Genomic DNA, 25497 nt, shown 5'->3' on the forward strand with positions numbered 1-25497 from the left:
AAACATTCACCAGGTAAACAAACATTAACCGGGTAAACAGTCATTCACTGGGTCGACAACAAACCTCGACACACTTTGAGACGTGGGCGTCGGAGCAGAACCAGCTACCCACAATTCTCTTGGAAAGCATTTCAAATGAACAACAACAAAAAAGTCAAATTTCGAAATGTTAATTGTGAAAATCTCACAACATAACTCTTCAGTTTGGTGAAAGCAAGCTGGCGCTGGATTGGTCTCCCACCTCCACTGAGGCCTCCGTGGGCTTTGAGAGGAAAGCTCTTCAAAATGGTTTTTAAATGTGACATTTAGTATGAAATCACTCAAACAATTTTGATCATTGATAACAACTTGAGAGGAGAGCGACCCTTAAAATACAGGTCTGTTATGATTCACACAAACCGCACACACAGACACACACAATAACGGCGCATACATTCTGTAATTCTGAAGATGAGCCGTGCAGCTTTTTTTTTAGGTGGAGAGCCGTAGCATGCATTTCTCTATTAAGATATGTAAATTCATAATCTCTCAAATACCCATTTTTTTTACATCCATTTCTCTCTGTCATTCAGCCTTCATTCTCTCCTCCTGTCGAGCCGTCTCTCTTTTTTTCCTCCTGGTTCGTGTGTCTGTCTGCTCTGTCGCACTCTCCCCTCTGCCTCCGTCCAAACAGCCGAACGCCAATGAAGGAGACTCGTCTCGTCCCTAAAGGCCAATTGTCAGGCATAATTACCATCAGAGAATTAGAGGTTGAAAAAGCAGATTAGATTAGAGCGCCCCCCCCCCCCCACGTCTTTCTACTCTTCTAATGCATTGTTCCTCTGCACTCTTTATTTTTCTCATTATTATAGAATTAAAGAAGAAAGAAATGGGAAATTAAAGTGCGGAAAAGAAAAAGAACAGAAAATAATACTTTGCATCACGACTGCGGCCAATGATTACTTTTATAATACATTAATTTGTCCACAATCTTTTATTGTAATTGTTTTCTTTAAAAAATGAGAATTAAAATCGTGATAAATGCCACTTGACAATTTCCTTAAGCCGGTGGAAAATTCTATAAATGTCTTGTCCGACTAACAAGAGAGTACTAATAGATATTTCATTTTAATACAAAAATCTTTGTATTTGGGAAACTAGAAAAAGAAGACTTAATGATTAATGACGCAACTTATTAATCTTAAAAACCATAAAAAGAATCAAATCCAGTAAGGCATTAATCACCCAACCATTTCCACTAATTGTTCAGGGCTAAATAACAGAAACGCCTCCAGAGGAAGCAGTTTGTAGAAGTATATATATATATATATATATATATATATATATATATATCTATATATAAATCCCTCATGATTTATGATCAGTGGCATGAGGCTGCATTTGCTTCAGCTATAGACACACCTAATAATTGTAGTCTATAGACACTCGTGTGCACGCGCATGCAAACACACACGCTTATTGATTGGCTGGGCAAGCCTTCAATAAAGCCCCCCCCCCCTCTGCAGCCGTCTACCCTTTTCCAGACACACATCAACCTGCACGCACACACACACACACGTACACACCAGCTTACACTTTCTCTAAAGCTCCCACACGGACGGGCGTAGCGCGACTGTGTTCGACAGAGTGAGGAGTAAAGCTCGATTTGGTCCTTTGGCACCCTGGAGTTTGGATCCTGTCGCCGCTCTTTGGCTCTCCTCTGTCACTTCTGCCTCGCCAACTCTGCCGTTCGCTTTCTGTCGCACACACACACACACACACACACACACAGAGCATGCCAACTGTTACACTACCCGAGCCAGAATGACCATGTGTTGTTGTATCCTTCTAATGTCTCCATCACAACAGCAGCCCTTCTAATAGCGCTTGATCTTCTATGACACCATACGCTTTATTTTATTTTTCTAATGTCCTCCTTGTTCTACACTGGTATTCAGATCAATGCAGGCTGACATCATTGAAACGCAGCAGGCCGATCTTTACTCTCCATCTCACACACACACACACACACACTCTCACGCGCCTCCTAGAATCAACACAATAATTGAAATATTTTCAACCTGATTAGGTCTGGCCTGCTGGCTGGGTCGGTTGCTAGGGCTGTGCTCCCTGGTTGCTAGGGGGAGTAAATCATCTGGCATTATTTGATTTCTGTTCCAGATATGAAACCGTTACCGCGGCGATTAAATGTCTCACAGCTTAGACACCTTGAGGGGGGGAAAAGACTGAGGAGGAGAAAAAAAAAGGGGAGAGAGAGACGGAGAAAGAGATTAAGTTGAGGAGGGAGGGAGGGAGGGAGTGAGAGGGAGGGAGAAACCCCTCGTGAGAAAGAAATATGAGGAAAAGGTGAGAATGATAATGCCTAAATACAGAAATGCAGCTGGCGTGTGAGAGAGAGAATAACACGGTATTAAGGATGAATTGTTTCCCTGCACCTCCAAGTCTCCGTCGACCGTTATTTCCTCCCGACGGCTGACAGGTTGTTGTACGCGCGCGTGTGTGTCTGCACGTGTGTGACAACCACATGTTTATGCTAGCATGCATGCACAGTTTCCAACGAGACTGACAGGCCTGCATCCCTGTGTGCGCGTGTGCGTGTGCGTGCTCGTGGAGCTGTTGATATAGAGACGTCCACACAGTCACGGCGAGGGCGCAGGGATCCGCCCACTCGCGGGAGCCGTGGGCGTTCTGAAATGTTTATAAAACACAGACTGAACCAAGTCGTCCCGCCGGGAACACGCGTGGCACACGGAAGGAGACGAGACGAGGGACGAGAAAAAAAGAGTGAAGGGGGGGTTCCTCGTTCCTCCGCCGCCGTTGTCGAGTTAATGGTTCAACACCAACATTTATCATCAAAATAGCATGTTGCAAAAAATGCTTCTTCATTTAATCTCCGTGTAACAACGCGCACAAAGAGTGTGTGCAAATATTTACGGCGTGGATGTACACCTGAGGAAAGAATGAAGTCAGAGCAAATATTTGTGATTAGGTTCCACGTGTAGCATGAATGAGCAAAAACTTCAATTTGCTTAAAATGAAAAACAAATGAAATTCAATTGAATATGGTAAAATAAACGTATGCTTACGTTGTCGATCAAGGTCTTGGTGGCGATTCTTCAACGTTAGCTTTGTTTTTTGGTAACGAGTGCAGTTATTAAATCAAAGAGGACTGAATCTGGCCTTCGGCTAAACTAAACCCAAACATGTGGAAATACAGACTACAGACCGAAGGTGCAGAAAAACAGACAACGCAACCCGTTCCTCGTATTGTCAAACACCGAGCCCTCAAATCGCACGTGTGAAATCCGTGTGGTAAACCACAACATGTCATGTTCGCACGGTTCATGTTCACCTCTCAAAGGCTGCGAGAGTGAAGGATTACAGCAGCGCCTGGTTCTGTGTGTAGCTGCCTTTCTCCCTCCCTGTGTGTGTGTGTGTGTGTGTGTGTGTGTGTTTTCCGAACATCGCTGAGTTACACAAAGCTACTTGAGCGCGTTGTCAGACGGAGTGATGACAGTCAAAGAGTAGGAGAGATGATTGTGTACCTCTCCACCTGAAGAGCTGCCGCGCCGTTCTATGTCAAGCACCCCCGAATAGTTCTGCGTTGGATCACCAAAATACACGTGGAGGGCCGGCCGTCGATGGCGAGCGTCTCTCAGCCAACGAGCTCGTTAACCCGGCGACCTTCCGCGCGCCAGTCGCCCAGCTCCATCGGAAATGAACGGACTTGTGGTGACTTGTTGTTTGTGTTGTTTGTGTTGTTTTTGTGGTCAACGTGAGGCCGGGAGCCCGAATTGGAGGAGACGTTTTGTTGAATTAAAGAATTAAACTGCAATTACAGAAGAAAGAATAAGAAAGCAAGACGTTGGTGAAGGTCGGGCGTCCTTCATTCTGTTTGGGGTGAAGAGTCTCAGCGGATACGACCCCCCGGGGCTCTGAGTGGGTGAACCACAGCGCGTGTTACAGGAGGGCAAAGGTCATCTCCATTGACTTCTCATTTCCTCATTATATAACTTGGCTTAACCTTTGCCCTCCAGATACGTTTCCTGTTTTTTTGATTAAACATGAATTAATACCCAAGTATTGATAGTAGAGCCTTTGCTAAGCCCCGCCCCCCGCTGCTCCTCCATCGAGCTGTCAGAGCCGTGTTACCATGGAGCCCAAACTGTCACTAACTGCACTCTCAATCAAAAAGCGGTATCAGAGCAGACGGAAGTGTCTATAATGAGTATTTGAAGGATACGCGCAAGATGTCAAACAGAATCAGGAGGAAAAGATAAGGAAATAGAGGCTAAAGCTACAGATCCGTGTGAAAGTGAACAACAAGAGAAGAACACTGTTCCTGTGGAGCTGGTTAGGTTTTCATTAGTCGTAAATTGTCCCATGTTTATCAAGACTATAAGCTCACGATACACCAAACCAGCCCAAACACTAAGACAATCGGAAATTCATGAGATTCTTTGTAAGCGAGCAGATAAAAGAAAGAAAACGGTTGGGAATGGCTGAAGCTACGCTGCGATTGGCCATACTGCGATCGAGGGGCGGGAGTTAGCGATTGGTTAATCCCGCTCAGTGGATGAGCAGTATTATGGTGGCTGATTTTAAAATGTGGCTGATATGATTTTCAAGGGAATCGGTTTGTACCACAAACCACCACAATCAGGCAGAAGTACAACACGTGTGTGCGGAGGCCTCGTTAATAATCAGCGTCGACGCGCTTCAGCAAACCAGCTCACCCCACCACTGAATTTACACTGAAAATACATAGCGTTGGAATTAGTAGAAAAGACCATTTCAGCTGAAATGAGTGTGTTGTTGTGTGTTAAACCGTATTGATTTTCCCGTTAGTGTCGCAGTTGTGATAATGACGACAAAACAGCAGCCTCACTTCCTTCCATTGATGTAATATTAGTCACACTTTAGGGGTAGTTTGCTAACTGCAGTGAAAAGGATCATTGTGGGTTTCTGGCCCGAAAGTACACTACTCTAATTGCCTTAAACGTGTTTCTCCCATCAGCCAGTCGATACGCCTGCAGTGCGTGTGTGTGTGTGTTTGTGTTACACTGGTCAATAAAGCGTGTGCTAAGAGGCAATTGGTTGTTTTTCCTCAACTTGACACGTTAAATGCAGTCACACTTCAGGTAGACGCACATGGTCACACTCACAATTACACTCGCCGCGTGCACGGGCGCGCGTGCGTGTCGGGTAATTGGTATTGATCGTGTCCTGTTCTCAACTTATTTTCCCTATAACCCCTCAGAGCTCGATCCCACTCGCCGGCGGCCGTGGAGAGTCTCTTAAATCACACCCACATGCAAAAACAAACATTTATTCACGAGCGCGAACGCACCCACAGAGAGACAAAGTGCTTTTGTCAAAGCCGTTTATTGACCCAAATGAAAAATAGATGATTTGAAAATGTCCACTGACTGACTTGAATTACAAACTTTTAATTGAAGGCTGTATTTGACGGGGTCCTATAGTCGGGCTCGAGTTGCTTTGATTCTTCAAGTCACGGCGATGTTTCTGGAAGGTACGACCGGTTCACCGGTTTTATTTGAGCCTGGCCGTAAAACAACGCCGTAAAACGCCAAGTTAAACCTCCGGTCACTGCACTTTTCTGACAAAACTCTCTTGTTAACTGACATGTAACTTCCTCTTTTGGTTTTACTAAATCTTCGAATCTTAGCAATCAACTCGGTTTATAGAAACCGAAAAATTACTGATAAACATAAAAAATAACTGCTAATACCTCAAATTAGAGCGAAGCTTTCAGCCTGCACGCTATGAATTAACTGAGAACGTCCTCGGAGGTGTGATTCTGTCTCGGTCCTAAATCTTCATTTGTACTGAGTTTGTTATGTGATGAACAAAGCTGCATATTTAGAATTCCTTCAGATTCTCTTGTCTTTTCCTACGTCTTCGTAAAGTCAAATAGAAGACATTAGGACTTTTTAAAATGACTTAATAGTTAACTTTTACAAAGATACACAGAGGAGGTTGTGTAAAGAAAAAGATGGTGGATTTTTAGGTTCACCCAAATAACGGAAATTGATATTTAGCAGTGCAGTTTTCTTTCTGTTTTATCTACCATGCTTCATTATGTTCTGTGTCACTCTCGACTGTACATAATGGAAGATTAAAGCAGTTTTGCTTACTTGTTCTTTATACGTATGCAGTCAACAATACTCTGCCTGGTGCAGTTATCCGGGGCTCCGCGTAAGTGGTGCACCCCCCAAATCTGTCCCCCCCTACAACAGTACTGCAACAAACGATCCTATTGTTACACGCTTCTCCTCCGGAGCATTGACCTTGAGATTTCTATACAATCTTTGGATTTCTCTCGATTCTCTCTAGAACGATTCGGTCTCGAGTCAGAAAGGTTGCGTCGCGCGAGCAAAGGTTTGTCTCGATATTTGCTTGGGTTAGTCTCTGCTCGCGCTCGAAGGTGTTTTCTACGCGCTCGCTGTTTTTCTTTTTGACAGTGAGGGGGCGGAGCCAGTCACCATGGCCTCTACACCTGATTGGTTACAAACCCCGTCTGTGGATTGGCTGGAGTGACGCATTCGCACAACTATAGAAGCCCATTTCCGCACTAATGTAAGGGGATAGAAAGTCGAAATTATGAGATAAAACGTTGTCAAAAAACAAACGCCCCCCTTCGGTAATCGTAGTGGACCGTAGATGACAACCAGCTACAACCATCATTTACCATCATTACCGGCACATTAAGAGCAATGCGTCCAGCTCGCAGACCGGTCCGTCAGTCTGAATCTGAATATCTAATAACTTTACGGAACTATGGAGGAGCCTGCGCACATCTTACCTCATTATTTCCATTTTCCAAAAAGTCGATCCGTATTGAAAGTCGGCAAGATATTCACAGATTTGGACCTTTTTCCGGTATTTTACAAATACGGGCCGGTCTGAGACTAAGAGCAGCTTTTTCTTCATTTAAAAGAAAAATGAATCTGTTTAATATTTCTTTTACATGGGCTACTTCCATATTGTGTTGAAATGCAAGCTGCATTGGTTCATTGTTGATAGAAAATCATATTTGTGACAAAGATTTTTTTTCTCTTATAAATAATTAGAGAAGGTAATTCATCTGTTGATTTTCTTTAATTATCAAATAAAGTAGGAAGTGATTAGCAACCTCTGAGTAGCAAACTCAGATTTGAGAAAATTTAGAAAATCGAGATGCATCGATAATCGTTTTATCGGTTTAGAATCGAATCGTTGACCTCTGAATCGGAATCGAATCGAATCGTGAGGTGCCAAGAGATTCCCACCCCTGGTATTTTCTGCCTCTGCAGCATTGTGGCAGAAATCTCTGTGTGTATATGGAATTGGCATGAAAATCAAAGAAGATGAGTAATGATAGTCAACAATTAAATGTGATAGTTGAGCTGTACAGAAACCACCAACAGGACGAGTCCTCGCTGCCAGCGAGGCGGACAGGACCTCTGTTTTTTAGAGGCAGGAGTGTGAACTTTGACACCTTCACAGCGTCCAAGAATAAATAATTAGCCGAGTTGGCAGCGGAGAAGACGGAAGGAACAGAGATGTCATTATTTACGCCAGATTATAGACCCACACACACACACAGAGACACAAGTTGATTAAGGGCGCTACCCGGAGACGGGCTCCAAGGACCCAACGGGAGGGCCGGGCACGCGCCCCCCACCGGAACAACGACGGGTGGCATCACGTCAAACCTCGACGGAAAAGGAAAAGAAAAGGTTTGTTCCGCAGGTTGCGTTTAGCTCAACGCATTAGCCGTAATGTTGCTGTATGAAAGCCTGCAGATCACATTACAGTTGGCAGCAAACTTTGCCTTTCGTGCTCGTTTTTTTTAATTGATCTTTTTCTATTGTTATCAACATTTCCTCTTCCATATTAGTTTCATGGCTACTGTATTTATTTTATTCTGCAGTTTTCATTGTTGTGCACAAAAACAAAATCATTTTCATCATAACAGTCTGACCAGACTTATGCAAATGTTATTATTGTTTGGAAGTTATTCATCCAATGTGGCCGTAGTCACATTTCAAAATGTCATTGTTATTTGTTTTTTGTTTGTATATTTGCACGTTCTCTGGGAAACACGAAGACGTGCAGCAGCTCCTCCGATGTCTTCACTTCTTTCCACTTTGGTTGACGTTTATTTGCTCAAAGGTCACGAGGTTTACGGTATATATGCGTTAAATCTGACCGGGAAAAAATGAGGTTTCAAGCTAAAGAAATAAAAACAGCGAGATCACCATCTCACCTGCAGACGTAGCGACGAGAACATGACGTGGCGCTCAGCACCAGTTGTCTTCCCATTTCGCTCCCCTCCTTTCTCCGCTCCTTTCTTCCACTTTACGACGTGTTCCCCGACTTGCCACCTCCCTGTGCCGCTGTGTCCTCCCCTGCACCTCGAGCCGGGCCCCGACCCGGCCTCCCCAACGCGCTCCAAGCCGACGTCCAGACGTTCGTATAGAGGCTCACATCTGGAAACAGCATTTAGCTGGAGGTCGAGTCTCAGGAAGTTTTCACACTTCACGACTCATTAACCTGCAGACCTACGAGAGAGAGGGCAGCAGGGGGGAGGTGAATGGAGGAGGAGGAGGAGGGAGGACAGATGATGGGTTGGATGCAGGTAGGAAAGGGAGATTATTTGAATAATGGGTTGAAAACTAAAGAAAAATGAGCACTCGAGCTCGGCTCAAGTTGAATGAAAGTTGATTTGTACGTTTAGCCGGCAAACTGTGAGGCCGGACGTCTGTTGAATTAATTGGTTGGGGGGGTGGGGGGGTGACGGGGTGACGGGGGGGCAGTTTCACTAATACGGAGTAAACGTCAAACAACGAATATGGACGACAAGCAAGAGGAGGTGCGAACAAAACCTCACACAAACAGATCGGACCGAGCACAAAGAAGAGGGGCGACCAAGTGGAGGGTGTGTGTGTGTGTGTGTGTTGTTGTTGGTTTGAAGCACGTTGTCCAGGGTGTCTGCGTCCAGCCCTCCGTGAGTAACGTGTCGGGAAGAAGAGCTCTCCTAATGAAACACTTTCCCCACAGTGATAATTACACCAGTAGAAAGCAAGGACACCTCTCGTCAATGTGTGAAACTTAGCTGACTAAAACACAAAGTTCCTCCCGGGCTACTGTGTGTGTGTGTGTGTGTGTGTGTGTGTGTGTGTGTGTGTGTGTGTGTGTGTGTGTGTGTGTGTGTGTGTGTGTGAGACACGCTTTCATGGTGTGTGTGTGTGTGTGTGTGTGTGTGTGTGTGTGTGTGTGTGTGAGACACGCTTTCATGGTGTGTGTGTGTGTGTGTATTGGAGGCTGACATTAAAAGCTTTGCTTAGTAACCGGCCCAATAACTTAAAGCAGACCTTCTTCCAGCTGTATTTGTATTTTCTTTCCAATACACAAGCTGACATTTACATGAGTTGATTCAACGCATTCAGTTTCTGTACGTATACGAAGGCGGCTTCTTCTGTCACGGTGAAATGATATTCACTTTATTTATTGGGTCGGTTCCTCCCTTCTTCTCCCTCTCCGGTTGGGATCCGTCTGGCCCGGCTGACTGGCAGCCTGTGCTTTCACCGAATGTCACAGTGGTTGAAATCTCACTGAGGGGCTCGATGCAGATAAGCAGAGAAGATGTGGATAAGCAGTGACAGGGCTCGGGCTCAGATAGGGAGAAGAGACCAAAAAGGGAAGATGAGAAGAAAAAAAAAAGAGAGAATTCTTGATATGTGTTGGAGATGCACAAATACACAAAGACATCCCCGTGCCTTTAATGGAATTTGCAGAAAATCTTGTATCACACTTCGACAGCCAAAGGATTTAGTTAAACAAATCAGACCTAGACCAGCAGAACAATTCAATTATTCCGTGCGGCTTTAATAAATGTTTGAAATGCAATACATGGGGACTTGGTAATTCAAATTTTACGATTTAACAGTTGGGGCTTTTCCCATTAATTCTCGACACACAAAGTTACAATTTGCATTGTGGGCATTTATTAAATAAATATGAAAAAGTCTAACAGAATCATAGTAGGAGCAGGATAAGGTACGATTAGCGCACACGAGTAGAACAAAAGTTTCAACTCCCGGTGCGTTTATAATACAAACTCCTGGCACGTGCCGCTGGGATCTGGCAGATTAAGTGTTTAATTCTTTGCTTTAATAGATTTTTTTGGGAAGTATGTAAATGCCCTCGCTGCAGACTATTCCACGTGGTGTTAGCAAATCTCTCTGTTTGTCCTGCTCTTTCGGGCTGATGAGATTTTCGAGTCTTCTGCCGTTTCTTCAGACGTCCGTAATGTTTTCCAACTGGCAGATTTACAAACAGTAGCATCTGGAGACTCTGCTTAAAGGTGGCTTTAGCTGTCTGCTCAGTACTCTTTTAAAATTCAAGGATTACCACCCTCTGGGATTTGGTACATGACTATCCATACCTTGTGCCGGGCCGCTTTTCACACCTCAGCGAAAGAAATAACCCTTTTATTAAATGATTCTGCCTTCGTGCAAAAAGAGAAAAAATAAAACAAAACATCTTAACACAATATCAGCATGTTCAGAATCCACTGAATTTGGATTTTAGAAGCAAAAGATTTAAGGCACGTTGAGCTACGGTTGAAATGTATGTTGCCATTTGAAATATAGCCGTTGATACAATGTCATGCTTGTAGCGGTGCGTCTTTATGGGAGCATTCACCCACACAGATTAGGTTTCCCTGCCTTTGTTGTTGTCATTATCCCTCCATGTTTCCCCTGCAGATAGTTTGAATTAGAAGTTTTCATCTGGGACGTGTGGGCCTGTTCAAAGGTACAATGCACTAAAAGGAAAATAAAAATATAAACACAAGCATTGTGCCGTGCGTCATTGTGGGAGACTCTTGGGTAACATTACATCCATCCATAAGATGATCGCTAAAAGAAGATGTTTGACCTCGCAGCTCGGATGAAAAGCGTCACCTGCTTCTTTCGCACCTATTAAATCACTCATATTGAATAACTGCTGGGGGAAACCAAAGCTTATGCATACATGAAATGATTAATCGTGAGATCGTGAAAAGCATGTAGAATCTGGTGTCATCCCTACACGGGGTTGGAGAGGATAATACACTCCCCTGACGTGCCCCGTTACCGGCATGAAGAGAAATGACACTTCTGCAATCTGCCGGCTCTGACAGGTACACCGATATTTAACAACTGCAAACTGGAATGTTGGGTCGTCCCTCAGCACATCATCGCACACCGGCCTCGCCGAGAGAAACACCGCGAAATACAGAAAACAAGTATTCATTCATCTGACAGAGAAATGTTACTGCTTGTGTGCAGGTTCGACTCACAGCGTCGTTCAGGTGTACAAAGGACCGACGGAAGGAGGAAACACTAGAGCGGGATGAAAGAAACAGAGGAAAACGGGGCCATTTGGGATGAAAAAAGTATTTGAATAATAAAAGAAACAACTCAAAACTACGAACTGTAAAGGAAGCAAGTTGGTGGCTGTGAAGCGTGAAATGCTCCTTGCTGTTTTTGCTCCCTTAGATGGTAAACGGGCTGTGCTGTTCATTATTTGGTCTTTTCCCGGCTATTGAATTTTTCAGAATGTACTCAAATTTTATATTCCAATGTATTTCAACATATTCTGCCACAAATTCATCCTCGGGGCATAATAAAACTCCAACAAGGCCCCTTGTCTCGGTTGTCCAGCCCTCTCTTGCTTTGGCCTCAAGTATACTGACTTTTAAATTCTCAAAATATTCTCCGCCCACAGTTGGTGTCTGCAGCATGAATTTCACCTCCCGGGATTTAATGCTCATTGATAGCGACACATACTTCCTAAAATGCTTCATATGTACCGACTCCTATTTTTCTCAAGCACTTGTTACTGAAGATCCGTCTGGGAGAGTTTAGTTCTTCAGTGGCCACCAGGAGACCAGTGTCCTGTCCTGTGTTGACCTAAAAGTGACCAAAAAACAGGATTGTTTCATGAAACTGGTCATGTTTTATTAGGTTATGGATATATGTTTGTGTCAGTCTATCTCTAAAATATCTGTCTCAATCTGTGCCTCTCTATATATTTGCGTTTCTATATATTCATCCTCTGTTTATCTATCTCTATCTATCTCTATTCTTGGTGCAAATGACTGTAGAGCCAAGAATATTCTATTAAAATCGCTGTCAATCAACGTGAAGATGGCAGAGATATAAAACTAAACTCCACAATCAAACTTTGAGTTGCATTACATTGTTGCGTGCAGGTCACGGTCCGGTGATGTCACCCGCAATAAAACCGCTGTGCAACCTCGAGGAGTCGTGACCTTCTGCCGCCGACGCTTGGAGGTCACACGACTTCAACACCATCGCGTGTACAAAAGATAAGACACAAAGAGGAGCGGCTACAGTGTATAATGTGTTTGGCGCCTTTATGATGCTTTTTTACCATTTCAAAAGAGACGTCTTCGTCTTCGTGAGCGGGAGGCGTGACCTGCTGTAAGATCCACCACACCACCGTTCCTTTCACCCGATGTGTTTCCACAGACTCTTGGAGAAATGTTGGACTTTGCAAGTGTGGTGTTTTAAACTGATGTTCCAAAGTCATTTCAATGTATGTAAATGACAATGTAAACAATACAATAATTGTAAACCAACCTGAAGAAGTTTGAACTATTTATTTATTAGCCGAGTGCTAATTGGACAGTGGTTGTATTTGCAGACACTTTCACATTCAAAGCACCGGTTTTCATGTGTGTGTGTGTGTGTGTGGGGAGGGGAGGGAGGGGGGGTTAAAGGGTGAGGAATGGGGGGGAGAAACGTGAGACGTCAAATGCAATTTTCATCCAAAAGTCGTTCTCCTTCTCTGAGTAATAACTCGGCCGGACCTGAACCCTCGGACGTGATACACGTAACGGAGGATTCTGCTTCCACGCTGTGATGAGATTATCTCTGACGTCCGTTGGGAGAAAGTGTGAAAAGGGTACTCGAGCCACTTGTACTTCACCATTTCGTGTTAATAATATTCTCTGATATGTTTATTATTATTTTTTAGGGAATCAACATTGTGTACATGCAAATGACCAACAATGTCTACTTCTTTGAAAATAAATATCATTTGAATATTGATATAGTTTTGGAGTAGACTCAAGTAAGAGCATCACAAATATCTTCAACATTTCAAACCAAATGTAAAGTCCTTTGAAGAGGAAGCCTAGTAATCATGATCTGTACAAACTTGATATTCTTATGCATATAATGAATATTATAAAACTGCATGTGTGTCATTGCTTTCACATGACACACATGTGGAGAAGAGGCCAAGATAGTTTGATAGCGCTACCGCAAGCTAATAACGCTGCTAAAGCGTTAACGTTTAGACGAAATCAGCCTAAACCAGATCCACTTCTTGTGTTATTACCTTTCACAATAAAAGCCCTGGACATGTACACTGTGTATCTATTCATCTCAGGGGGAAAATGACTATTCATCACACCTCTATGCTGATGACATGTAATTTTCTACTTTAGACCCACTAAGAGGAGTTATTCAGTGCAAGGATGTGAGTGTATCCCCCATCATACTGCAGGTCCGAGGTTTTCTTCAAATACGCATTATTGATTATCAATACGTGATGGAGTTGTTAAGTGTCTTGAATCTTTTGTGTGGACGTGTGTCTGTCTGTCTGTCCAGCCTGATCTCCAAAACCTGTTCGTAAAAATGTATACGAAAATCTTGAACATACAAATTCGTAGTGATACATACGAAATAGATACGGACTGCAACTGATGACGTCACGCTATTCAAAGTGAACGGGGACCTGCGCCCCGTAAACACACTTCGTGAAGTCTAACGATGTAAAATAAACGTGTTATGATTGCATTTTTAACGAGAAATCAATGTTAACCTGTAAGAATAGAATACTAACCCTAACCCCCTCACAAAATCCAACATGGCGGAGAGACGTTCACTCAAGAATCCGACATGGTCCGCCATGTTGTTCACTCAAGGGGCGTGGTTAACCGCCGCCAGTATTGTTACGAATTTGTATGTTCAAGATTTTCGTATACATTTTCACGAACAGGTTTTGGAGATCACGTTGGTCTGTCACTCCTTCGCTTCGGTTAACCACAACCAGTCGGTGCCAGACCTCCACTGAACAATCGGTCTCATTCGCTGTAACACACACTATCAGTGTGTGTGTGTGTGTGTGTGTGTGTGTGTGTGTGTGTGTGTGTGTGTGTGTGTGTGTGTGTGTGTGTGTGTGTTTTAACTCTCTGATGCTGAATCAATGCAACACCTCAGGGATGGCACAGTGGAGGGGGGCTATGGGGGCTATGGGGGGTTGGGGCCTATGGGGGGGTGGGGGGGGGGGGGGGGGGGGGTCGTGTGCCAGGCTCGTTCTTCACACTTCTTCTTTCTGGGGTTTTTTTTCTTCTTTTTTTTAAGGAAGAGGTGCGGGCGAAATAATACCCGCTCGCTCATTAGGAGCGCGCGCGGGGCCGCTGGTTAATTCATCCCGCGCTGTCACGGGCTCGTGTACGACCCGCGGGTAACACATAAATCACGCGCGGAACCAAGCGGCCGAGCGGCGAGCCTCGCGCCCCAAACGCCGCTGATTTATCAACCAAATTACTGCGAGTTCCTGCTCGGCCCCAACACTTTGCTGAGGAAATCACCGACTAACCCCTGAGCGTAACGATTTATTGAAACCCCCCCACATCCCCCCACCCCGTCTCCACCTCCACCTCCATCTCTCCCCGCCCGGCCCGCTGTCTGTGTCACTCCACTCATCTCTCACTGACTTAATTAAAATCTATCCCGTTGGCTCGCTGGCATTTATTACAACCACTGGGCTGATGAAACAAAGAACACGACCCGACCAGAGCTGCTTTGTGCCCATAAACGTTCATTACGCGCCACGCGCACGCGCACACACACACACACACACACACACACACACACACACACACACACACACACACACTCGCACACACTGACTGTACTTATTGGCATTTAAACAAGATGGGCTTATTGGGGGGTGTGAGTCTCATCTGGAAATCCCACAGGGGTCTTTTTTCAGATATTGAAAAACAAAGTATTAAGTGCAAAATACCTCCTGTGTTTGTTTTGGTTTTCATTTTTACCTCCTCATTGTTTGAGGGTTTTAAAGCTTTAAGTGTAGAATTAATAATTATAATGTCTAAATCAAAAATATTTAACCTTTTTTTCTGACCTTTTTAAGATGAATAAAATGTGTTTTTCCTTAAATTAGTGAACGATTCCTTTACATGACCATTAGGCATTGTCGATAGACCCAATAAGCTGAGGTTTCATGTTTATATGCATGAGAAAATGTATAATTTTTCCATTTACTTTCTAAAGCTTTTGATCAGTCAAACGTTGAATGTGTTTTTACGTTTTTTTATGTGCAACTCCTTGTTTTACTGTTATAAAACTCATAGAAATGAATCTACAGAGTGATTTGGGGATTTTGGAGGGTATGCACTGCTTTATAATATATAAATCACTTTTGAAAACACAGGACGAGTCTCTGAGAACCTAAACAGCAGCAAGGAGGCTGCAGCACCACATTGGACTTGTCATCAAGGGCATAACACGTGTTTGTAAAGAGTGTCCAAAAGATCTCACAATGCATGTAAAAGAAAAGAATTCGGATGACAGGCTATTAGAAACTTCTCTAACACTTCTAATTAACTTGGATTCCGTAACTAAAGATAATCTAAATACATCAGAATTAATTAATAGTACATTACATGTCATTTAGCTGACACTTTTATCCAAAGATAATATATATATATATATACGGGTAATTATCTATGGGTTCATTTTAAGAGGCCTTCGGTTTGTAAATGCATTTAATTAATTTGCAAGTGATTTGAAATCATTTTTAAGGGGGGGGGGGGTAGTTTTTGTTCTGTGACCTTTGAAACAATAAAATGAAACAAATCTAAACTTTAGGACTTTTTACAGAGTTTATATTCATATATTTCACGGCCTTCATCAGGCATCAGTATGACGCAAGTATTTCCTATACAGCACATTCAAAAAGGTGCTGTAAACTGTGTCAGTGGACTTTTATGTTTGTTGTTTAATGGATCATGTGCACGTTTCACTGAGTAAGACGGAGTTCAGCCCTATTGCCTCTGTAATGATACCACGCACATAACCGGCGCTTTGACCTATAAACCGAACCTTCTCCATGGATCTCCTGTGGCCTCTCGGAGGCCCCTGATGCTGCTGCTGGCTGAGGGCCCGTCCAACCCGCATCAGAGACTTAACCTGATGACGAACGCTGCTAATTTACTCCGCGCGAGCGAGGTGATGGAGAGTCAAAGAGGAGGAGGAGGCGGAGGAGGGTGAGGGTTTGGGGGGTGTAGGGAAGGGGGGGGGGGGGGGCGTAATGGGTTCTTGAAATGACGTAATTAATCGTGCAAATTTGTTTCTATTAAATAAAAACAACACGTATTGAAGAACTCAATTAGCGTTAATTAATCCCGCTTTGAAACCGAGTGAGATTGGAGGACTTTCTCTTCTTCGCTGACATTATTTCTGGGATTCCTTGTAACCTCGGGGCTTTTTTCTTCTTCATTTTCCCCTCACGGAGGTTACAGGCAGCCATTGGACCCCCCCCCCTCCATTGCCTCCTCTTGAGAATTGGAAATGGGGGGATGGAGACGGGGAATGTGAAGGTGCTAAATTAGCTGGCTGATCCGCGCTCATTGCTGCATACACATCCCCCTATTACCGCGCCCCGGCGCCGCGCTTAGTATTCCGCGCATGGCGGCCGCGTCTAGATAGCAGATTTATCAAATGGGAAAATGAATGTATGATGATCAGTTAAATTGAAAATCAGCGCCCGGGTGACAGGCCGCACTGACACCTCGGTAATTAGAAAGAAAAATGATGGCGTCCGAATGCATAATAGAGCAAAAACAATTTACGCAACCCCCCCCTTCTCCATGCCGTAATGATCGCGCGCTCAAATTGAAAATTTCTCCCGGTTTGAAATTGAATTCATAAAGTGTGATGCATGAGCGGCGCGGACACAGCGGGGGGGGGGGGGACACAGCGGGGGGGGGGGGCTGTCCGGTCCGGAGCGCGGCTTGATCGATTGGTCGTTTGCCATCAAAATCTCTCGCCCCCCCCCCAAGTAAATGTTATAGCCCACAGATCTATAGGCGGATAGAGGACGGTTATGCTCTGATTGATGTTGATGTTGATGTTTCTGCATTCAGATAAGGAGACTGACAGGAAGCAAGACTCGCTCTTGTTTTGAAATGCTTGGATGTCTTTTTTTTCCCCCCAAAGCGTTTGATCAAAGCCGTTTCTGCAACATGAACATGATCTGTTAAGAGTTCTTAAAAGTCATTTCCGACAGACGTTTTGCTCGCCTCTGATTGTGAGGCCTTTAATGAGAGCCAGAGGGCCACGTGGACATACAGATGTGGTGAGAGACTCAGATGAGCGGAAGGATGATGTGCCTCTGATGATGTGGAGGACCAGTATTTGTCCAAAGTAAAACCACAACCCTATTTTTCAGTTCATTTATTTAAAAAAAGAGCCTATAATCTCCAACAAAGGCTCATTTTATGGACTCGTTGTGTATTCACACGTGCACTCAGAGCACTAACACACTCCGAAGGCCTCGCTGAAGACCTATATTTTCCAATTAATCACACTCTTGAAGCCAGTTTATGATAAAAGCGTTTCCCCCCCCTCCCAAAAATAAGAGAATAAAAGTAGAAATTTCACACCGCGGACGCGGAATGAACGATTTAATGTGATTGTTTCGGTCGAAAGGGACGTTTCCCGAGGCCTTGTGGGGAAATAATGTCCTTATGAATTAAATAATAGGGTTATTACTTTCATTGATTTTAGCTGTCTGGGAATTTAGTGTTCAGCTCCGGTCTTAACCCGTCTTCCTCCTGCTGTTTTTCACTCCCTCTCCCCCCCCCCCCCCCCCCCCTCTCTCTCTCTCTCCCTCCTCTTCCTCTTGTCTAATTATTTTCCCATAAGCCCCCCGCTTCCTACCGCGCAAATAGCAGAGTCACCGAGCGAAAATTATGTAAATATTATTAAAGGGACTCAGGCACGGAAATTCATTTTAGGTCGGCGAGGCAAAGTAAAGCTCTGTCCCTCGGATCCCCCTCAATTTATTTGCAAATAAAGGCGAAGTGACCGGGAGGGATCAGGGATATTTAGCCGGGCTGTCAACGCGCACCGGCTCCACAGAATTAATGCTTTTAATAATTGGGATTTCAGTTCCCAGGGAATTGGTGGCGTTTACACTTTATAAGCTAAACCCCCCCCCCCCCCCCCCCCCCCCCCACGTGCAGAAAACCCCGTCTTCTCTTCTGTCCCAAAACATCTTTTAATTCAGCCATTCTTCACTTTCTTACTTTTTCTTCCCCAACAGTTATTAATGCAAGCGTAGCGACCCCCCCCCCCCCTCTCTCCCCCTTTCCCTCTCCTATATCTTTACCCCCCCTCCCGCCCCTCGAGGGACTCGCGGTCCTATTAGAACAAATGACGAGGGGCCCGGGCGCTTTTGTGCAAAGGCGCAGGCAGGCGGGCGCGCGCCTGTCCTATTATGTGCGACACATGATCAATAGCGCGATAACGCAGCAACATCAATATAAGCGACAGAACAATGAGGGATATCATCGAACATCTATCTTAATACAGCCGACTACAAGGGGCCGCCTGACAACCGCGGCAGCAGCTCATGAAAATTCCGCCCCACGAATCTGCCGCCATCTCCGCCTCCTCGCGCTCAATAGACTAAGGCGCGCGCGCGCGGTGCAGCTGGCGCGGCTATTATTTTCCCATTTCAATTTGACACCCCTGCCTTTCATGCTAATTCTATTATTGTAGGAAGTTTATGTGGTTCCGTATCACTAGAAATCGGTAATGTCTAATAACCCTTTGGGCTGGAAGGAGGGGGGGGGGAAAAGGACCCGCGGCAGCCAGTGGGAAAATAATTACTTTCATATCAAAACTCAGCAGGAGGCGCGGGGTCCTATGGCCCGCGGCCACTAACCTCATTCCAGCTCGGCCTTTCAAATGAATAAATTTGTTAAAGCAATAAATACAAACAGCCAGGCGGACTTGAGGCCCAGCTCGGCTCACTACACAGAGGGAGGAAAGGGGGATTTATCTGCTGTACACACGACAAAACTCCAGCCGCCATGATCCAAGGTTGTGCCACACAGCAACACCCCCCCACCCTCAACACAGGGCCCTACAAAGACCGGGATTTCAATTTAAACATTAACTTTATTTATCAAAAGGTTCACATATAAATATCATTTTCTCGTTTATACAATATCTGAGGCTCTTCGTTGTGTGTGACGTGATAATTGCGGCCGAGTTTGTTTGTTACAAGTTGGTCACCAAAAGCGTCGACAAGAACCTGCTTCTAAAGGGTTTCAGGCCCTGAAGCCCGAATGTGAGGACAGCCTCACATTTCTTTTTTTTTTGGGGGGGGTGGGTGGGCATCTGGATTGATCACACATCATGATTAAAAAATAGATGAGAATTAAAGTCCCCTGATTCCTGATATGTTTTTTTTTGAGTGTCTCAGCAGAGCTTTGGGAATGTTTGAATAGTCTGAGCGGCGTTCCTGGTGCTTTGTTTGTGTTTGCTCCTCGCGGGTGTTAGTCCATATCGACATCTTCTCCATCTGTTCCGGGTGTTTCTTGACAGTCTGTGTTTGCCTCGAGACACTCGGAGGGGCACGGAGACGCTCGCTCCTCTCTCGCGCCCGAGCCCGCCTCGTCGCCGGACGGCGCCGAGCTCCGCCCGCTCGCCGGTGGGGAGCCAGCGAGCCCGCCGCTGCCGCAGTCGCCGGCGCACTCCTCCGCGTCCGTGTCCCCGTCCGCTCTATTGCTAATGTGATGGCGCTGGCGCTCGGCGAGGTCCGAGGGCTTGGCCGCGAAGCCGGAGAGGTCGCAGGGCGCCAGGCTCCCGCCGCTCGCCGCGCACCTCTGTCCGAGGCCGAGCCTGTGCGCGCCGTCCTGGCAGGGCGAGGCCTTCAGGGCCGCTTGGGGCACGAGGAAGCCCAGGGGCTGATGGGTAATCGGGTAAAGCAAGAAGTGACCTTTGCCCAGCAGTGTCCTCTGACTGGGCAACGACGGGAAGTCCAGCAGAGGCTTCCGTCGAGGCGCGGCGTCGGCGAGGAGGCTCTCCACGCTGAAGGGGTTGCGTTTCTGCAGGGCGGAGGACCGCGGGCCCCCGGGGCTGCCCGGAGAGACCGGCTCCGCCTCTCCCGCCGTTCTTTGGTTTTGCTGGCTCTGCAGCGGGCCGAAGTCGTGCCGCGTTTGGTCGCAGCCGGCTTCGGGTGGTTGGTGCGACCGCTCCACGTGAATGGCGGACGGCTGCTGCTCGCTGTCGGTGAACTGCGAGACGCCGCTGTCGCTCTCGGAGCCGCCGGGCGTGTGGAAGCTGTCGCCGGCGAGGAGCCTGTTCTGCGACTTCAGCAGCTTCCGCTCCTGCTTCCGCTTCTTCTTCTCGGCCCGCTCGCGGTCGCGCCGCGCGATCTCCTCGGGGTCCATGGGCTCGCCGCTGCACGTGGTCGGGTGAGAGTTGTGGGCAGGCCGGCCCGGGCCCTTCTTGGTGTTCTCCTTCTTTCGCCACTTTGCACGGCGGTTTTGGAACCAAACCTGAGCAGAGGAAACACACACAAAAATGAGGCGCACACACACACAAACACACATAAACATGAACACACAAAAACAAAACAGAGAAACATGCAGCACACACACACACACACACGCAAACCTGCAGCACAGGTACAAAAGTGTAATATTGGCACGTGAGGTGACTTTAGTTTGAAAGTTTCTTTCATGTCACGATGTGTCAAAACACCATTTATGTGTTTATCTATTGATTCAGGTTATTCCTGTCAATGTCGTTTTCTGGTAGAAATGCTGAATATGAGTTGATGGATGAATTATTTCACCACCAGATAATTACATGTCAACTATTTTAACATGATATTCAACTATTTTAACAAGATATTCATAATTTAAGTATTTAAAATGCCAGATATTTACTCGTTTCAACTTCATGGGGATTCTCTGCTTTTTTAAAATTGTTATTTGTGTATTTTCTTTAATTAAACATCTTTGGCTATTGGACGGTTGGTTGGACAAGAAGAAGCTAATTGAAAACATAACCTCAAGCTCTGTGTTTCTTTTTACAGACTAAAGTGAATAGACAACAAACACAGAGTCGAATGGGCCAACGGTGATTAATCAGGCTTTGTTATGTCACTAAAACAGCGTGCTCATTTTATTCGAGGCTGGACTTGCAAACATCTTCCAAACTACTAATGTGAACACAATGTGATGCAACACAGTCCAACACTCTCCCCGTGAGAAGCTTCCTGCAGGACGCCAGCGACGACTTTCTGCAGCTGCATCACAAACCTCGTTCATTTACAGTTTAAGGCTTTTTAGGGTTTTTTCATGGGAACAAATCCCCACCAAAAGAAATGTTGTGAAAGGGCTGCACGCGGAATGCCCCTTCTGGTGTGTGTGTGTGCGTGCGTGCATGTGTGCACGCGCGCGCGTGTGCGTGTGTGTGTGTGTGTTTAGACAACAGCAGACATCACACCTGCCATAGCGGCGGCGATAAATCAGTGTCGGAGCCGTTATCAGATGCTAAGGACTAAACCAGATTGCCTACAAATCCAAACAAATTCCCCAAAAGCTGTGAGACAAGTGAGATCAGCGTCGCCTCCGCGCGGCCTCAAGAGGTCCGAGGAGCCCGCCGGTCCTCAGAGGACCTCAGAGGTCCGAGGAGCCCGCCGGCTCGCGGCGGCGGCGGACCGGCGGCGGACCGGCAGACGCACAGATGTGCTGCTGTTAATCACCAGATTCTGGTTAACGGGGAACGGCGCCAATTGTACCTAATTGTGCCGTGGCGGAAAGCGCCCGGTAATCCGGTCTACGTGTTCCCTCCGCACGCGGTCCCCCCCTCCGCGGCCGGGCCTCGGGGCGCGCTCGGGGCCGCGTGTTCGCCGCTGATAAGGGCGCGGGAGTTCAGCGCGCGGAAGGGGAAAAAGATCCCGCGGAACGTTGCATAATAAGGACGAGGCCGCCGACATCATGCGCGACAGCGGCGCTTCTTATGAATTGTTAATGTTGGTTCTATCTTTCCCCCGCAAAACTGGTGATAAAGGAGCGCTAAGCAGCTTGGGGGGGGGAACAATAATGTGAGGGTTAGGAGCAAAATCCCCCCCCCCCCCTCAAAAAAAAGCCCCAACATGCAGCCACGGAGATCTCCGCGTCGGTGCCGATCAGACCGAATGAATACATGAATATTCGCTGAATGACATAGAATATCATACACGGATACACCTTCTAATAGGCTAAACCTATACGCCTTTGTTGTTATTATCATTATTATGCTATGCTAGGCTATTGCTGTCCGATTAAATAAGCATATTCCATCATTCAATGATGGAAGCATCACCTTTAACAAAATGATGCATTTGGATCTTTTAAAACAAAAATGATCACACGGTCTTTGATTTTGTTCAATTGTGATAATATTGTTTTTAGCTTTTTAGCATGACTAAAAACAAAAATAATAATATTGTAATAAAATGAAGATAGATGTTTTGTATTTATGTATATTAATTATATTTGAAATGATTATGTGGTGCTAAACCCCTACAATATTGAAGGTTAATCTCAAACATTGTACTATAGGTGTGTGTAATTTGTCAATATATATATATATATAAATATATATTTATAAATAATAATAGTAATGAAGGTAAAGGTGATATCAGTAACAATAATTATAACACAAATAATTGAAAAGGAAATAATTGATGTAGTGAATTATGTTAAACCTTAAATTGAATAACCTAAACTTGTATAAAAAATAAGGGTTTTAGAATAAATTGGCAATTAATCAGGTGTTGAGCTACATATTTTTATCTATCCCTGAATGTAAAGAAAGAATAGTAATTACTATTTTCACCCCCTGGTTTGCTCAGTAAATAGCCTTGTTTTATTAACGCATAAATCAATAGGTTGCCTCCATGCATAATTCAAAAGAGACCCTTTATTGATGCTTTGGTAATTGACAAATAGCTATCTGCGTGTGGAACAGGCCTCCACAAAACAAACAGCTGACGTCTTGTTTTAATAACGTTTCGCACATTTCTACATGGAGTAACACATTAAATCTACTAAAACTATCCGGAGAATAACTCAAACCATCTGTTTACCCCCCATTCAACTAATCCGACCACCCCAACACATTGCACTCATTTCTCCGTGTCTGTACCTGAACCCTGGATTCCACGAGGTCGAGCCTGAGCGCGAGCGCCTCCCGCATGAACACATCTGGATAGTGACTCTCGTTGAAAGCCTTCTCGAGCTCCTCCAGCTGCCACCCGGTGAAATTCGTCCGCGTCCGTCTCCTTTTACAACCGGGACTGTCCTTATCCGGGTCCCCCGAATCTGCAGGGGTCGACCAGTGTGTGTTTGTGTGTTTATGAGTGTGTGTGTGTGTGTGTGTGTGTGTGTGTGTGTGTGTGTGTGTGTGAGGGGGAGAGAGAGAGAGAGAGAGGTGGGAGAGTGAGCGAGAGGACTGTCATAGAAGCTTCGGTTTATTGTGTGTCCGTGTGGCCGCTGTCAACTCTTCTCTATAAACATGGTGATGAACTCTGACAAAGTCACGTCACACACCGCGTGGGCCTCAGAGAAACACACCGTCCGGCTCGTTTTAGAGATTTAAAAATGATTCCCTACAATCTAGTTATTACCATGAATCCGCAGCCAATATCAATACCACCACGTTATGTTTACCTCTAATTAACTTATTTTTTTAAATAATTTCCTAAAAAATTAACTTTTTTTCAAATGCTTTTTTTTTTTAAGTTGACCGAGATCCCAAACTTTTAAGCAACGTGGTTTTTCTCTGCACACCAACTTTCTAGCATTAAAATCGGCCCCCGGAGACCAAGCACGCACCTTTAATGTCCCCTAAAAGTCCACCAATATCGTGCAAATCACGCCACTCGGATCCATCGCCGGGTTGTTTCCCGCGCGAGCCGCGAGACCGAAACGAAGCGGGCCTACCTGAGAGTTTGAACTGGCTGTCGGGCGACAGCAGCGCGCTGGAGCCGACCACCGAGGCCGAGCACGAGCCGTTAAGTAATCCGTCTATGGAGAAGGGAGCGGCGGCCGACTGCAGCTGGTGTCCGTTGGCCAGCTCGTAGAGGTGCTGGTGGTGGTGGTGGTGGTGGTGGTGTGGAGGACCGAGCGCGTACGGGAAGCCCACCAGCCCGCCCAAGGAGCCCGCGAACTGGGCGTGAGGATGCTCGAGGACCCTGCTGTCCATGGTCGCCCGGGCTGCGTGAAGATGCGGAGGGAGGCAGTGTGGCTGAACATGCAGTCGGGGGAGAGAGGGAAAAAAAAAAAAAAAAAAAGAAAGTCACGGAGAGGAGGAAGAAGCTGCGAGGAGGAGCGTGGGGGAGGAGCGGGGGGTGAGGAGGGGGTGTGTGTGTGTGGAGGAGACCCAGGCTGCACACGGACCCGTCTCCCGCGGCTGTGCTGACTGTGGAGGAGCGGAGGAGGAGCAGCAGCAGCAGCAGCCGGCTTCACGTCAGCGGCCCGGCCGAGATGTCCACGCGCTGCTCCCGTCGCACCGCGAGCCGCCTCATTAGGGCTCCTCCGTCTGCTCCCGGGGACCAATGAGAAGCGCTAATCGCCCCGTGACGTCACAGGCGCGGCTAATGGAGTAAAGGAAGAGAGAGAGAGGGAGAGAGAGAGAGAGGGAGGGAGGCAGAGCGTTTTTCTTTTCTTTTTTCTGCCGCAGATCGATCGCTAATTACACCTGGCGCGCTCCTGTAATTCAGCGCTGTCAAAACAACGAGGACGAGCCTACGCCGGCGCGCGGAAACAGCCACGTGATTGATCCGCCGGCTGCGTTAATTTCTCAGGAAATACAACCGACGTTTGCGTCAATTTATCACGAGAAAAACACAATGTTTTTTTTTTTTTTGTTGTTCAACTTTTAGGAAACGAGGCATCTTTCCTTTGCTGCTGCGCGCGCGCCTCTCTTCTCGCTCGTGCGCGCGCGCGTTTGTATCCCGTGTTCGCGTGCACGTGTTTAACAGGGGCGTTCGGGGGCAGATTGATCCAATAACCGCGACTTTATCACCCCCCCCCCCTCCACCCCCCAAATTCACCCATTTTCCTGAGCTGTCACATCGCATTTTAAACTACAAGCCTCACTCCATCTCCCGCCCCCCCACCACACACACACACACGCACACACACACACACACACAAACTCCACATCATTATCTCGATTTTTCACCCGAACAGCTTACACCGATGTGTAGTTGTAAACGACGGGTAAAGTGGGTTGTAGCCTCCGCGACGCGGCTCCAGGAATCCAATATCCGCGCATCGCAGCTGCTCATCGGATCCGCTGTGAAGCTGCGAGACGT

The 25497-nt window shown here is 46.1% G+C and overlaps 1 protein-coding gene and 2 long non-coding RNA genes across 3 annotated transcripts; 1 reads left to right on the forward strand and 2 right to left on the reverse strand.

The window, feature by feature from the left end:
* Positions 1 to 424: 424 nt before the first annotated feature.
* LOC120825642 (uncharacterized) lies at positions 425 to 2111 on the reverse strand. Its single transcript, XR_005713137.2, has 3 exons — positions 2061 to 2111; positions 1574 to 1736; positions 425 to 705 (listed from the first exon to the last, which is right to left on the reverse strand). It is a non-coding gene; the product is annotated as an uncharacterized LOC120825642 (long non-coding RNA).
* A 5481-nt stretch (positions 2112 to 7592) lies between these two features.
* Positions 7593 to 12655, forward strand: LOC144383201 (uncharacterized). Its single transcript, XR_013450592.1, has 3 exons — positions 7593 to 7742; positions 11340 to 11446; positions 12266 to 12655. It is a non-coding gene; the product is annotated as an uncharacterized LOC144383201 (long non-coding RNA).
* Positions 12656 to 19278: 6623 nt separating this feature from the next.
* On the reverse strand, positions 19279 to 24785 carry LOC120825813 (homeobox protein unc-4 homolog). Its single transcript, XM_040187654.2, has 3 exons — positions 24122 to 24785; positions 23325 to 23500; positions 19279 to 20683 (listed from the first exon to the last, which is right to left on the reverse strand). Exons 1-3 carry the CDS (start codon positions 24381 to 24383, stop codon positions 19679 to 19681), a joined length of 1443 nt encoding a protein of 480 aa, XP_040043588.2. The 5' UTR covers positions 24384 to 24785; the 3' UTR covers positions 19279 to 19678.
* Between the last annotated feature and the right edge of the window lie 712 nt (positions 24786 to 25497).

The sequence above is a fragment of the Gasterosteus aculeatus genome, chromosome 9, assembly GCF_964276395.1.
Source record: "Gasterosteus aculeatus chromosome 9, fGasAcu3.hap1.1, whole genome shotgun sequence".
Taxonomy (NCBI): domain Eukaryota; kingdom Metazoa; phylum Chordata; class Actinopteri; order Perciformes; family Gasterosteidae; genus Gasterosteus; species Gasterosteus aculeatus.

Excerpts from the sequence above, each read along its gene's own strand:
- LOC120825813 (XM_040187654.2), bottom strand. The coding sequence starts at position 24,383 with ATGGACAGCAGGGTCCTCGAGCATCCTCACGCCCAGTTCGCGGGCTCC. Across the intron at positions 23,501-24,121 it reads CAGCCAGTTCAAACTCTCAG|ATTCGGGGGACCCGGATAAG; the intron begins GTAGGCCCGCTT and ends CGACCCCTGCAG. Across the intron at positions 20,684-23,324 it reads TCGTGGAATCCAGGGTTCAG|GTTTGGTTCCAAAACCGCCG; the intron begins GTACAGACACGG and ends TCCTCTGCTCAG.